The sequence below is a fragment of the Solanum tuberosum genome, unplaced genomic scaffold (assembly GCF_000226075.1).
Source record: "Solanum tuberosum cultivar DM 1-3 516 R44 unplaced genomic scaffold, SolTub_3.0 scf00396, whole genome shotgun sequence".
NCBI classification, from domain to species: domain Eukaryota; kingdom Viridiplantae; phylum Streptophyta; class Magnoliopsida; order Solanales; family Solanaceae; genus Solanum; species Solanum tuberosum.
In genome coordinates, this window is record NW_006239319.1 from 493,246 (window position 1) to 508,990 (window position 15,745).

The window sequence follows — 15,745 nt, forward strand, 5'->3', positions numbered from 1 at the left end:
GGGGGGGGGGGGGCGTATATGCATTGCCGTATAGAAAGAAAGGTTCTCAAGTACAATATAAATCTTATATGGTGAGATAATATTTTTTTTTAATCCAAATGGCACAACCTGACCAAATCTAACTCAGCCAAAAGTTTTCTTGTGGCACAATCAGTAGCCAGATGAAAACTTTAAAATAATTTATGAAAAGATAACGATTTAGATCAAATCCTCTCCAAAACAATACAAGGAATTGGAATCTCCCGAAAATAAATTCTAGCGCTTTACAAAGGGTATACTGCTTTTATTGTGGACATGAAAAATCAAAACCAGCCAATGCTAATCCTTAGCCAACTTTAAAACATTATACAAAGTTACTTACAATAATACTAAGCGTCCATAGCACTATTCCAAATGCCAAACGGAGTTGAGCGTTCTCTGCCCATTCCATTTCTCAAAAAGCTCTGTTAAGGTAAAAGCGCCGTCCACTATTGACAACTAAGTGTTTCAAAAGGCAAAGGATCTCCCTATCTCAAGGAGTCTATTGGTGTTTGGATTTAAGTTGTCCGAAAATCTCAAGACTATGAAAGAACCATAAAAGATAAACCACTTTTTTTTTTTTTTTTGATAACCAAGAAATCCGTTTGTGACCCGCCGCCCTTTGGACCAATCACAGCCTTCTAAACTCGGTGGATAATGGGTCCACCCTTCTCCACTTAAATACCGGGCTTCGCTTTGCATGGTGTGGGGCTTGAACCTGCGACCTGAGTCACAAATCCTCCACCTTTTGCCACTCGAGCTAGGCCTTGGGGGCTAAAAGATAAACGACTTTCTTCAAGTGTGATCAACTATTGATCAAAAATGTCTACCCTTCCTCGACATTTTTATCCCTGGCTACAACTTAGCCAAACTTTAAGTTTAAGACATGGAACGGAAAGCATGTGAATTAACAAAATGATTTTACCTGATTAAGCATCCATTTGAAGCCAACCGCAGCTGAACAGTGATTCTTGGAAGCACTGGTGATCAAATCCAAATTATAAACCATGTCCAAAGTCCTCAGGATTGAGGAAGCATTTTCTCTTCGCTCTTTGACAGAGAAAATTTCACCATTGGAGGTTATATTAATATGACTATTTAATAGTGTCTCAAACCATCCACTCCCAGACCTCTGTGCTGACAGAACGGCAAACAGACGTACAGGATTACAGGAACATTCAGCCCTACAATAGACAGCCAAAGGAGATAAAATGACTAAAAAGACAAATTTGCAGAAAGACTGAAGATTAATAAGCAAATCTAACTAACTCAAATACCTACCTGCTAAAGGTTTTCGGTTTAGGATAATGCAAGTACGGAATCTGAGATCGATCGGTATCATATTCATGACAAGGCCTTTCTATAACTTCAATATTCAAGAGTTTTCTTGTTGTCTCAGTGTTAGTTTGTTTAAGACAGGTTGAACAGATATAAACACCACAAACCATTGCAAACACTATAACTATCATCCTTAACAATGCCGGAGATTTCTTGGGAGGTTTTATGATGAGAGCATCCTGACATTCAAATAAAAGAAGGCAATAATGAAGTAGGTGGAAAACAAAATTGCAACACAAATACACCTCTAATCTATGTTGCTCGGACTCTTCAAAGATTTCATCGGGTACGTGTAAGATCCTCCAAAAGTAGTGCATTTTGGAGGATCCAACACGGTGTGGCAACACTTTTGAGTGTCCGAGCAACATAACCTCTAATCACGGCCTATTGAGCAATTAAACTTAAAAGGCTTGAGGGACAAGGAAAACTGTTATTGAACAACCACAAGTTATTTTTCATATAATGTATCAATTGAGCATGAGACTATAACATGTCAATCTGAGTTATTCCATAAAATTTACCTCCAGGAAGTCAAGAACCATCAAAAAGAAAACATAAAAATGTTCTCACCAGCAATACATTTTCCTTAGCTACTGTTTGGCCATAAATTTTTGGAGTAGTTCTTGAAAATTTATCTTCAAATGTTTGTTTAGCCACCAAATTTAAAAATCTCATTTTCAAATATTCTCAAGTTCTAAAAAAGAGTTTTGGGGACTTCCATTCACAACATTTCAAATTTTTTCCAAGTAAATTACATATCCAAACACAACCTCAAATTTCGAAAATCACAACTTCAGAAACTCAAATCTTCAAGTTTCAACTTCAAAATCTAAGGCCAAACATGAGATAATCGTTTCTTTGAGAACTTAACCAATACTCAAGTAAGTATTTTAGCTGAAAAATTGCATTTCACAACAACCCCACGAACAAACAGCAAAAAAAAAAAACAAATTATTTTTCTTTCACTCTGTTTAATGCGAAACCAAGAAAATGAAACCCCAAAACAAACACCAAAAAAAAAATCAAAACTCAGATCACAAAAATACAGTGAAAATTTCTCATTGAAACCAGCAGTCCACCATAAATTCACATTCTTGCAAAAACCCAGAAACCAATTAGTAGAGGGGAAGATAGTTCAGCTTCAACAAGATTGTAAAACTCACTAAGAAGTACTTTTTAGCTGGATCTCATACACAATATACTCAAAAATAAAGAGAAAAAAAACATACCTTTGTAAAGAAACAAATTTCTTCAGCCATTATAGTTGAGCTATAAATCAAAAGGGTCTGTCTTTCTACAGAATCCTCAAATATACAGCGACCCCTTCATTTAGTGAAATTGGAAGCTTTATTTGAATGAAATTATAGTGAGAACAAGTGTTTTTGGAAGTATGGAGCTTGTCTTCTTTACTTGTATTAATGCCGTAATCTACATGGAGCCATTTTAGTTAAAAATGTTATAGTAATATTTCTCGATTTTGCCGCTGTCCAACTCACACAAGCACCATCTTTTCTTTTTCTATTTTTCTTTGTTTAACGGTGGGATTCGGCAGAGCATACTCATTATCACCCGACAATATATTCAGTATAATTTCGTAAACCAAACATGAAAAATATAAATTATTTCTTATCTTGTGATTTAATGACAAGGTTAGAGTGTAAATAGATTTTATCTTTAAAAAATTTAATAGTATGAAGAGGTTAGAATACAAACAGATTTTATCCTAATTTTATGGTATGACGAAGTTGGTGTATAAATAGATTTTAATCTTATTTTGTGATTTATTTAATGAAGTTAGGATGTAGGTAAATTTTATCCGATATTAGGTATGAGGAGGTTTTTTAATCTTTATTTTGTTGTATGATAAAATTAAAATATAGGCCGATTTTATTCTTACTTTATGGTACGGGAAGGTAAGATTATAAACAGATTTTATCCTTATTTTATGGAATGAGAAAGTTAGAGTGTAAACAAATTATATTGTTATTGTATGATATAATGAAGTTAAAATGTAGGGAGGTATGAAAAAGTTAGAGTGTAAATCGATTTTTTATCCTTATTTTATGGTATAATGAGGTTAGAATGTATGATGGATTTTATTCTTATTTTATATTATGAAGAGGTTAGATTTGTAAACACATTTTTTCCTAATTTTGTGATATGAGAAAGTTAGAGCGTAAACAAAAAAAATTTCTTATTTTGTGGTGTGATGAGGTTAGAGTACAGCATATTTTATCCTTATTATATGGTAAGAGGAAGTTGAAGTGTAAGCCAATTTTATCCTTATTTTGTGAGGAATTCATAAATTTATAAATTTGAATAATAATCTTAAATTAATATAGGATAATAATTGGGTTTAAAATTAAATATTTATAAATATTTATAAACTTTTACATATATATATATATAAATCAATTACAATACTTAAGGAATATTCTGAGAAAGGTAAAATAATATTAGATTGAAAAATTTATAGTTTCTAATTAGGTTACTAGATTGTGCTCCCGCAAGTTAGGGGTTATTTTAATAACACCTAACTTGAAAAGTTGTTTTTGGTAGCGGTCTTGAACAAAAAAATTGATGAGTGTATTAGCAAGCTGGTTCACGCTATGGATATGTGTGTTCATGTATAAAATGAAAATTAATATCAATACGATTTGTAACATCATTTTTCATTTTTATGATTTATAATCAAGTATTTTTGAAAAGTTGGTCGACAAAAATGATGTAGTATATTTTTTAATATTAAGTGATAAAATAGGAGAGGAAACCAAACATCAATATATAAAATAAAAAAACTTCAAATAATTGTAAGCTTTGTAATGTGTTAATCGAAAAAGAAAATTTGTAAATTTTATTACGTAACAAAAATTCTTTAAAAAGAAAATTGAATAGAAGAAAATGATCTCTCAAGGCAAGAAGTGGAAGATGGAAAACAAGGATAAGATATTACGTTATCTGTGACCTAAAAGTGGTTGGACAATTTGTATCTAAATTAAAAAGCCTATTTCTGACCTAAAATTGGATTTAATTACCTTATTTGTGACCTTGGAGAGACTCTTGCTTAATTTTGAGCCTGGGTCTAACATTAATTAATCCTAAATTACATTAGCAAGATTTAATTTTCCTTTAGGCGTTTTGATGGTAATTGATTTTTAGTAATTAACTTAAGCTCTACTTGTCTTAGAATGTACGGCATGTAAACATCATATAAGCTAATTAATTACTTTTAAATTTAAAAAAAACAGAATGAAGAGGCTTTTCCTGTAAGAAAATAAAATTATATATATATTTATTAGGATTTAACTTATATACATTGCATTATCAATAATTTTTATATTATCGAATGTATTTTCTTGATGTGGTTAATCTCACTTATTATGAATAATTACCTATATATGTAGTTATCTTGTACAAACCTGATAGTATAGGAAATTTTCTATATTATTAGTTTGATTAGAAGTTAAACAAGAATTAACATGACATAATTAATACATTTAATATTATAGTTCTCAAATGACAAAAACACATATTTTGCTTACGACGAAATATTTCTTTTTAGTCACTATAAAAAAAGGATTAGGTTTTTGTCTTTTTTAATCTTCTTAGGTAATACAGAAATTGACTACATAACCCACCATGAATAATTTGCGGTCCTCGTTTTACAATAATCGTTAACTTCATTTTAGTTGTTGAATTGACATATACTCCCTCCGTCCCTATTTACTTGTCCATATTTCCTCTTTTAGATGTCCCTATTTACTTGTCCATTTTGACAAATCAAGAAAGGACAAAAAAAAATTCCTATTATATCCTCAATTAATTACTTTGAAAAAGGTAGAACTTTTTGAAAATATTAAATTTCCTGTAAGAAAATAAAATTATATATATATTTATTAGGATTTAACTTATATACATTGCATTATCAATAATTTTTATATTATCGAATGTATTTTCTTGATGTGGTTAATCTCACTTATTATGAATAATTACCTATATATGTAGTTATCTTGTACAAACCTGATAGTATAGGAAATTTTCTATATTATTAGTTTGATTAGAAGTTAAACAAGAATTAACATGACATAATTAATACATTTAATATTATAGTTCTCAAATGACAAAAACACATATTTTGCTTACGACGAAATATTTCTTTTTAGTCACTATAAAAAAAGGATTAGGTTTTTGTCTTTTTTAATCTTCTTAGGTAATACAGAAATTGACTACATAACCCACCATGAATAATTTGCGGTCCTCGTTTTACAATAATCGTTAACTTCATTTTAGTTGTTGAATTGACATATACTCCCTCCGTCCCTATTTACTTGTCCATATTTCCTCTTTTAGATGTCCCTATTTACTTGTCCATTTTGACAAATCAAGAAAGGACAAAAAAAAAATTCCTATTATACCCTCATTTAAACTTCTTGAAAATTTAAACTTCCCCCAACATTGATTAGTTATCTTGAATAAATTTATTTTGGAATCATAATTAATAAGGGCAAAATTATAACTTCACTATGCTAATCATTGTTGCCTTAATATGTGTGTAATTTCTAAAGTGGACAACTAAATAGGGACGGAGGGAGTATGACTTACTTGGTATCAAGAGGATGATGATGATAATTAATGATTGACCAACGAGGACGTTTGTGATGGACTGATAAGTATTCTTTTGTTCTTAGTTATAAATTTCGAGATTAAGTCATATTGAATACGAAGCCCGTTTTGTTAAAAGGAACTTTATCCTTAATGTGACACTTTCTGATACAAGGTCAAATTTAATTGAGTCCAAATATAAATATTCATCATCAAGTAAAAAATAAAAAAGAAGTTAATTGATACTCTTCTTCCTTTCTTTTTGGTTTTCCTCTACTTTTTTGCTCTTTCATCTTTTTCTTAAATAAGAAGTACAAAAGTTTTATGATTCATGGTCCTTACTCCTTACGGAACACAAATTTAAATTAATCAAATTTTAAAATAAGTATCGAACCTCAAATGAAAATTAATAAAAACAATAAGGGTCGGAAATTAAGAAGAATAATATATTGGTTTTTATGTACTTTGAGCAATTAGTAATAAATTAACATCTATGCAATAATGGTGTAACTTTTATATATATATACTATCATGTCACCTAAAGAATAATCACCAATAATCATTTATAAAAAGTGCAATTAATTACTTTAAAAAAAAGGTGAATTACATATTATTATAACAGATTAAAATCGCATGCATATAGGTAATGTAAAAATGTCTAACTATATCAAAATATTTAAATTAAGTCTTTCAAATATATATATATATAGTAGTTGGTATCAAGTTGTTTCAATCATGCTCACAAATGCTCAATAGTTTAAACTAAAAATGATGTAATTGAAATGGACAAAAAGGGTTGAATAAGTTAATCAAAGAGTTGTGATACTTAATTTCCAACGTTGCAATTATGGTTATTAATTAATCATATCCTATGACGCTAAAATCTCAACCTACATTAAAGCTTTTTTATTAATTAACGTTTAATTAATCTTCTTATCTACGTTTCCTATTAACATCAGTCAAGGGAGGATTTATCTATATATCTACTCAGTCTTGAAGTTCTCAACAAATCAGGAGTTGACTATTATTATTTTTTTACGTTTATCTTTTCTAAATTTTCATGGATATATATATATACAAGATATCAACTAATATTTCTAAGAAACTAGTTTAAACAGGTACAAGAGCGACAGGAGATACAATGGCTAAATGAATTATGACCAGCTCCCCCGAAGAAATGTAGAAACCGTCAGAGATCACCATCGTCTTGACCTACGGAACATCATTGAATCCTGGAACCAGACTATACAAAGTGGCATAGTAAGAGTAGTAACAGTATAAACCTAGCGTAGGCATCATGGATCGATCTGAATCCACCACATAATACAAAGTAGACATTCAGAAGAAAACATGCAATATGAAAGTTACATCACTCCAAGTCTCTACAAGTCTCTATCCACACCCTTTTTTCATCCCATGTATAATGCCCATAACTAATACACTTTGATCACAACTTCCTACCTCATCCCGCTGCCAACTCTACCATTAAACATTCGACCCTCTTGCCATTCTAAGGCTTCCCAAGCTTACCTTTTATGCGAGCCTTGGATTCCAGCTTCCTACCTCATTCTGCTTCCAACTGTACCATTTAACATTCGATGTTCTTGTCACTCTAAGGCTTTCCAAGCCTATCTTTATACCACCCTAAGGCTTCCCATCCTACCTGTTATGTCACCCTCATATCAGATTATAATCCAACCTTTCTGTCACATGGAGATTTTTCAAAACCAAGACCACTACTAACTCTAATAATCAACTTACTAATCTCTCTCAAGTTCTCATGCCAACTTCCTGGCCCTTGACCTATTTTAATAAATTAAACCACATGCAAGACTGTTACGAAACCACTTTGACTCAAATTTCTCTTATCAATTTTGTTCTAAACTCTAAACAATCATAACCAATCTCAATATTTGAACTATACACCAGACCCATGCATTATCTTGACTTAATAATCACGACTAAGCAAAATAGATATCATTTCATTTATAATCACAATATAATATAGCCCAAACTCTCAGTCCTCACCCAGTATTGACATATATACACATGAAACATGTATCACGTGATAATGCACAAATCCATATCTAAGTCCAACTCACCTTTAAATTAATTCGGATCATTCAAGGATCTAACATGCACTCATCACATTATAAAAAGGTAAATTCGCTCACTCATAGAACCACACATATATATATCCAGTCCTCTCCGGGAATTCACACACAAACTGTTAGTATATCAGTGCGGTATTCGAGTCAACCAATATTAATAATCATACCAGACGTAGTATTCAAGCTAACCATTAGTATTTATGTATCAATACCCGAGCCAACCAACAATCACAAACAATATGCACAATCACAATGAACAATAACACTTGAAACCATAAGTAAAGTAATTAAACAGATTTATTGCATGAAATTATCAAAATGATATCATCACGTATCCTTCTTACGTTTTCCCCCATATGAAGTTCACAAGTGATATTAATAGTAGTAGACATACATCCATACATAAATTGAAAAAACACACACACATCACCTACCAAAATGTAATATCTAGCCAATCTCTGATCATTCTAAACTCGCCTACAATTCCCTTCCCATACAACACCCAGTCGTACCATAGAACAACCATTATTAGCAAACACTACCGACCTAACCGCCTTAGCCACAAGATTAACCGTTCAGACTCTGTGCCAATAGATCTATACATACAATCTCCGAGAATTCATAAGATATAATAAAGTAAAAACGAGTCTAACTATTCAGCTTAAGAAACTAGCCTATCTAAGTGTCAAGCATCAACCGATGGACCTTGTCTATGAGCTTATGACTCCGTGAGAGAAAACAGTGATGAACAAGTATCAAAATTTCTTAGGTTTTCACCTCTCTTGCGTTGTAATTTCTCCCCTCCATTGTCCCATGCTCCGCGTACCTTTGGAGGGTTTTTGGAACAATCCTCGACTATTCCTTCTTTCAAAAAGTGGAAAGAAAATAAAAGAAGTCGCATTAACTAAGGTCTGATTTTTCATCAGCCCACCATAGCAGCCGGCCGTGTAGGTGCTATGGCGAGCTGATGTCAACCCAACCATTTTCAAAACAAGTCAAATTTGTCGTGTGCTCAAATTTTTAAATTTAACACCGTATTTCTAGAATTTTGAAATTTCGCACAAAATGCCCTTAAATAATGACGGATTGAATTATTATTAGGTGTCACCATGACTCTAGATTTGAGGTCATGACAATAATTTAATATTAAAATATCATATTTCAATATCCTCCCACCAGGGGCGGACCTACTTTGATCTTAGGGGGTTCACCCGAACCCCCTCGTCGAAAAATTACACTGTATATATAAGGAAGACTTTTGATTTTAAGCGTATAGATACTAAAATGAACCCCCTCAACATCCAAAAGAGGAGCATGGCTCACTGGTAAGGGGGTTCATTTCTAAACCGCACGTTTCGAGTTCGATTCTCGGTGAGTGCAACAAGTTTTAACCTTTTTTATTGCTTTGAAAAGACTGAGATGGGCTCAGTTTTGGGCTTAGAATACCCAATAAAAGGCCTCATTATTTTTGAATTCAATCTAAAACTATATTATTTTTGTTTTTTTTTTAATTTTTCTTTTTATGTTATCTCTTTTTCTCAATTTATCTTTGTTTAAATTTATTAGCCACATTTTTTATATTTTTATCTTTTATTCTTCTTATTTATATTGCTCATTTTATTTCCACATAACTTTGTACTAACTTAAAGAAACTCTTTGAGAAAATGATGTATTGTTATTAAATTTAAAATTGAATTAGAAAATTATTATATAAAATAAAGTAAATTAAGATTAATCAAATGGAAAACTTTAAAAGTTGTGAATATTCTTTTAATAAAATCTATTTAATTGAATTCTTTCTTAATGTTTTGTATCTCTTTCTTACTATTTTCAAGTCAATTCTAAAGAGATTAAAACTACACTAAACTTATTTGATTGGTTCATAATTTGTTTTTTAAAATAAATGATTAACCTAGTAAATTGAATTAAATGAACTAAAAAAATTGACGATGTCATTTATTTATCTTCGAAATATGCACTATAATATTAGTAACTCGAGCTTTACACATTTCTAAAGAATCTTGATGGTTTTTAAAGTAACATATGATTAAATGTGCACTAATTCAAATTTAGAAAAAAAATCTAAAAAGTAGAATACTGCAAAATAAAAGGAAAGACACTAGAAAATTTAAAAGCTCGATGGACCAGGGTAAAAGTAGGAAGAACCTAAACACAACATGACAATATAAGTTAAATTTAGCGGATTAAAATTAAAATTTTCCTCCCATATCACTCGGTTTTTCATCTTGTAACTTTTACGTGTTTACTTCTTTATACTTCGAACCCCCTCAATAAAAATTCTGGATCCGCCACTGCTGTAATTTGTAATATTAAAATAAGAAAATTCATCAATTTGATTAAAAGGATACTATTATACATCATCTTTAATAAAATTATCAAAATATAAGCGTACAAAAAATTGTTTCTTGCATATAAAAGGAGGCCACATGCAGCTGTAAAATGTACGTGCATATCAGATTCTCTTAATTAACACCAGATGTTGTCCACAAGACCACAACATTATATATGAAAGTTAAGTTGTCTAAATTGACTAAATTTCAGATAGTACATGAACACATATACTTGGACTTTTTTTTTATCTTTACTTATATATGAATGTCTCCAAAACATAATTTAACTTATTCACCGTTCAATGAAATTATCGAGATTCATTCATTTTAATCAAAGTACCCTTTTTAAATTTTTTGGAATACATTTTTATAATTTAATTTATTTACCATTGTATAGATTATCAAGATTTCTTCATTTTAATCAAAAGTTCTGTTTTCAATTTTTTGGGAATGATTTTTTTTATTGAAAACATCATTTTTTTTTTAAAAATGAATGCACAAATCTAAATTTAGTTAAACTAAAATATAAATATCAGACACCAAACATAAATTAATTTTTTTTTATAGTGATTGTTAATAGTACTAGAATATAATCACTAAAAGATGTGGTGTAGTGAATGGGGTTGTTTCTCCTTTGAAGATGAAAAAATTCTTGATAGAAAGTGCTTCCCCCAAATGGATTCCTACGCGACTTGAATCTAAATTAATCGAACTTCAATGCGAAAATCGAATTAAAATAAAAAAATCAAAAGGTACTAGACTATAATAGTTTCTTTAAATAAAGCTAAAGTCATCATGACACATGAGACACCCCCACTTCACCAGCCGAGCCGTTGGAAATGCACATCGATATTTGATTATAAATCTAGTTATTATCAAATATTTAGTGAATTTTTAATATGAAAATAAAATTTAAATAAAATTATTGAATTCATATGAATTTATAATAAATCTAGTCATTATTAAATATTTAGTAAATTTTTAATATAAAAATAAAATTTAAATAAAATTATTGAATTTATATGAATTCGTAAATATAATGCTAGATTAGTCCCTACCTACGTGACAAAAATACCTTTGTTCCTTTTTTTTCTCTTTTTGGGGTTTGTTTTTATTTTGAAAGCAAAGGCTCTTTAGTATCTTAAAATTATTAGTAGGGTATGCATGAAATGATTTATGATAATGAAGAACCCTTTCCTTAGAATTGAAGACAACTTTATTTTCTATTATTATAGCTATGGCCTTGTATGGGATATTTATAAGCAATATAATATAGTAAAAAGGATCTTTTTACGATAAAAGATGTATTTTATTTATTATTTTTGGATGTACAAAATTTATTATGGACTAGTAAAAATAGATGGATGAAAGTAATTGTTTCTTTCAAATTTATCCCTATATATTTAGGTAAGTGGAATTTTATATATGTAACCAAGAAGCTACTACTTTTGTCTCAATTATGTGCCATTTTTTATTTTTCGAGATTTAAACTATATAAATTTTGATGGAGATTTTAAAATGTGTTTATTTTATTATATTGACATGAGAAAAAAATACAATTTATAGTAATATAGTTTTAAATATCTAAATTATAATTTCAAATATTGAGTTAATTTAATTCAATCTAATTTTAAAAATTAATCAAATCAACTATCAATTTTTTTTCAAAAAAAAAGCCACATAAATTAAAATGAATAAAGTATATTAACTAGATATTATTTAACTGTATGATTAAATTGATAACAAAATATCTTATTTTTAGGGAATGAATAATGTTTTGCAACAAATTTTAAAGTGACGGAAAAATAAATTGCAATGACAAATAAAATATGAAGAAACATAACTTTTTTGATAAATCAATAGTGCGGGTACAATTCTGTTTCTCATAATCGGTCAGTAGCGTATTTATCGAACTATGATGATTTGGATTTTTTTTTTTTTTAAATATTCTATGAATTTGCGAAATATTCGACATGTCAATATAATACATTTTATATAGGCATAAACTAGGGTTTGAGGTTGAGTAGCCTCCAAAAATCCTAGTTGAAATTAAACAAAACTTATAAAGTCCTAACTCAAATTGAACACATCTGGATAGAGTCCTACAAAATTTTAATATCTACAAATAAATTTCTTAAAAGACGCACATTGATGCTAAAAACACTCTTAATAAGTAATATCGACCTTTAGAGGGAGTAAGTTTAAGCATGCCGACAGTCAAGGGGGAGCCAATTAAGTTATCTGAATCTTCAAAAAATTATATTATATATTTAGATTAAATATATATATATATATATAAAATGATATCTTGAATTTTCTTAATTTTTTTGTATATTTAAATTTTTTTATATTTTAAATTTTTAAATAAAAATTCTAATGGAAAACAGGTTAATTAAGCATTCGAAAATAAAGAAAATGGTGTAGTCATCAGGAGACTTTTGAGGCATAAAACAAGGTCCAACCTCAGGTCGTCTGCTCTACTTTATGGTTTTCCGAAACACCCTTGATTTTGGGAAGCATTGATATTCACATATTGTTTTAGTCGAACTTTAAGGTAGATATCAAATTACGAAATAATGATTAAAAAAATAAAATTGCATCCTATATTTCATATTTTATATGTCCGATATGTTATAGTTATTGTATTTAGTTAGTTTTAATTTATGTAATAATATTTTCTTTTATTAGTCCATTTAAAAAAAAAACATTTCAATACTTGAAAACATTTAACTACAGATTTTTCATTTTACTAATAATAAGAAGTTTTTATAATCACACATATATATATATATATTATAACATGTTTAAAATTATAAGATTCAAAAATCTTATTAATTATACAAATTAGTCTACTGGTGATGCATATATTTAGAAACCCTAATTAGTTTTGATAATGTTTACCATAGTTTTTTTTTAATAGTGGAGATAATCACACGTAATAATAGATCACGATTCACGATTATATTAGAAATTGAAGAGTTGATTTAACAAAATGTGTCCTGTCTCATTTTTTTGTTGTCTTTTTTCCCCCTAAAATGTGCTGGTATTCTACATTGATAGAAGAAACTTAATTTGTTTCCATGACAACTCATAAGAATGAGGAAAATTTATGTAATGAAAAATTTCTTATTGTGATTGACAACTATTTAAGGGAAAAGATTCAAATGTATTATCGAACTTTGATAAAAGGCTTATTTATGCTATTTGTTAAAAGTTTGGTTTATCTATGACATTTCTGTTTGAGAAAAGGTTCATCCATTTGTAACTTCTTTTTTAAAATTTTCATGAATTGAAATTCAAATTGTGGTTATAAAAATAAGAATATATTAAAATTATTGAGATTAAACGGGTCAAATTGGGTGGGTCAAGATCCAATTTGGTTTAAGCCCATTTGAGCCCAAAGTAAACTTGGGCGGGTCAGGACCGAACCCAATTTCTATTTCTACCCATTTTAATATCTCCAATTTCAACTCAATCCGAACATTTGACACATCTAATTACATGTGTCTTATAAATTATTTTGATTAGTATCACTAAGAAAAAGAGCGATGTTTACAATATGTTTTACAAATGTATTGTGTCTATATTATAAATGTATTACAAGCGTGTTACCTAAATTATTTTAGTTGATATGACTAAAAAAGGAGTGAAGTTTGCAATATGTATTATAAATGTATTATTCATAATTTTAATACAATTTTAATACAATTATGAAACATATCTGATACAACTTTAATACAATTGAGATACAATTCCGTAAACTTTATCTTTTTCGAGCTTCAATCTAATATATCTCCTAAAATCAATTCTAAATTTAACGAAACTCTCTTAAAATTGAGATATAAACTCCAAACAATATTTTCAATTATTTGTAGGAACAACCTATCCAAATTAATCACAAATTCGTAAAACTCAAATTATGAATTAAAAATTTGAAGCTTTATAATGATCATCAATGGTGAACTCTTGCTTCTGTAATTTTAGAGATTTGAAATTCCTGCTTGAGCACATGATTTTGTACAATTTTTCGATCTTGATGTCCTCTTCTCATCATATTTTTGGGTGAAAATCGCAAAATATGAATAAAAATTGATTTGAAGATAGTTCTTTAAATGAAAATTTCAAAGAAGAAGAAGAATAAAAAGACGAAAAAGAGGAGAAGGAAGAGAAAAAATGGCAGAGAAAGAAGAAAAGAGGAAAAGATAGATAGCATTTCTCTATACAATTTTTTAATTAAAAAAAATTGCTATATTAGTTAGAAATATTATATTGCCATAGATGATTAATATTTTCTTATTATAGCATATCTATGTCATTTACCCTATTGCAAAGTAGAATGTATCAAATTAATTAGCTCCTAAACTAATGAGATTTATATAGAGCGCACTCCATAGCAAACATAAATATATATATTTCGCTATACATATACAAAAGAAAGCAGTTGTATAATTTCGCTATACATATACAAAAGAAAGCAGTAGTATAATCTGCTTTGGTATACATATACAAAAGATCAATTGTATAATATGTGTTTGTATAAAGTGAGAAAGAGAGAAAGACAAAAGAAAACTGGGCCGGGGAAGATCGTATTTGTATAATCATAAGTGTATAGGACGAAAATATATGCATTTGTATTTGTATATACAATTTTCTGTCACTTTATACAAAATACAAACACAATGTATACATTTGTGTTTGTATAAAGTGATCAAAGAGGCGAGTGAGCGAGCGAGATCTGGGAGATGGGAGAGAGGGGAACGAAAATATATGTATATATACAATTTTCTCTCGCTTTTATACTAAACACAAACGCATTTTATACATTTTCGTTTTGTATAAAGTGAGTAGAGGCGAGTGAGCGTAGCGAGATCTGGGAGAGTGGCGAGCGAGATCTGGGAGAGGGGAACGAAAATATATGTTATTTCTCGACACTTTTTAGACACAGACCCTATGTTATATCTTGCCAACACTAAAACAAAAAAATAAAACACCTATCTAAATGAGTACAAAGAGGCAAATAAACAAAGAAAACTACTACATGGAAAACAAGAACCTATTGTTGGCTAGATTTTACATCTTAGGTTGCCTCCCAAGCAACGCTTGATTTAATGTCGTGGCACGACGCATGCCTCTTGATTACTCAGACTTCATCAATATAGTAGGCCTCAACAACTTCTTGCACACTTTTCATGTTTCCCAGATAAATCTTGATCTTTTGCCCATTTACCATGAACCTTGTTCTTTCACTGTTTCAAGCTCAACCGCTCCACGGGGGAGCACTTTTGTGAGCAAAAATGGCCCGGTCCATTTGGACTTGAGTTTGCC

At 29.5% G+C, this 15,745-nt stretch overlaps 1 protein-coding gene across 1 annotated transcript in view; it reads right to left on the reverse strand.

Moving 5' to 3' along the window:
* The window catches only part of LOC102583031 (uncharacterized), a 5,385-nt gene extending 2,539 nt beyond the window's left edge, over positions 1 to 2,846 (reverse strand). Inside the window, exons 1-3 of the mRNA XM_006362322.2 lie at positions 2,586 to 2,846; positions 1,300 to 1,535; positions 944 to 1,202 (exon numbers count right to left, since the gene is read on the reverse strand). Of these exons, the coding sequence (XP_006362384.1) occupies positions 944 to 1,202; positions 1,300 to 1,535; positions 2,586 to 2,615 (525 nt within the window). The 5' untranslated portion in view covers positions 2,616 to 2,846. The remainder of the gene's footprint in view (positions 1 to 943; positions 1,203 to 1,299; positions 1,536 to 2,585) is intronic.
* Between the last annotated feature and the right edge of the window lie 12,899 nt (positions 2,847 to 15,745).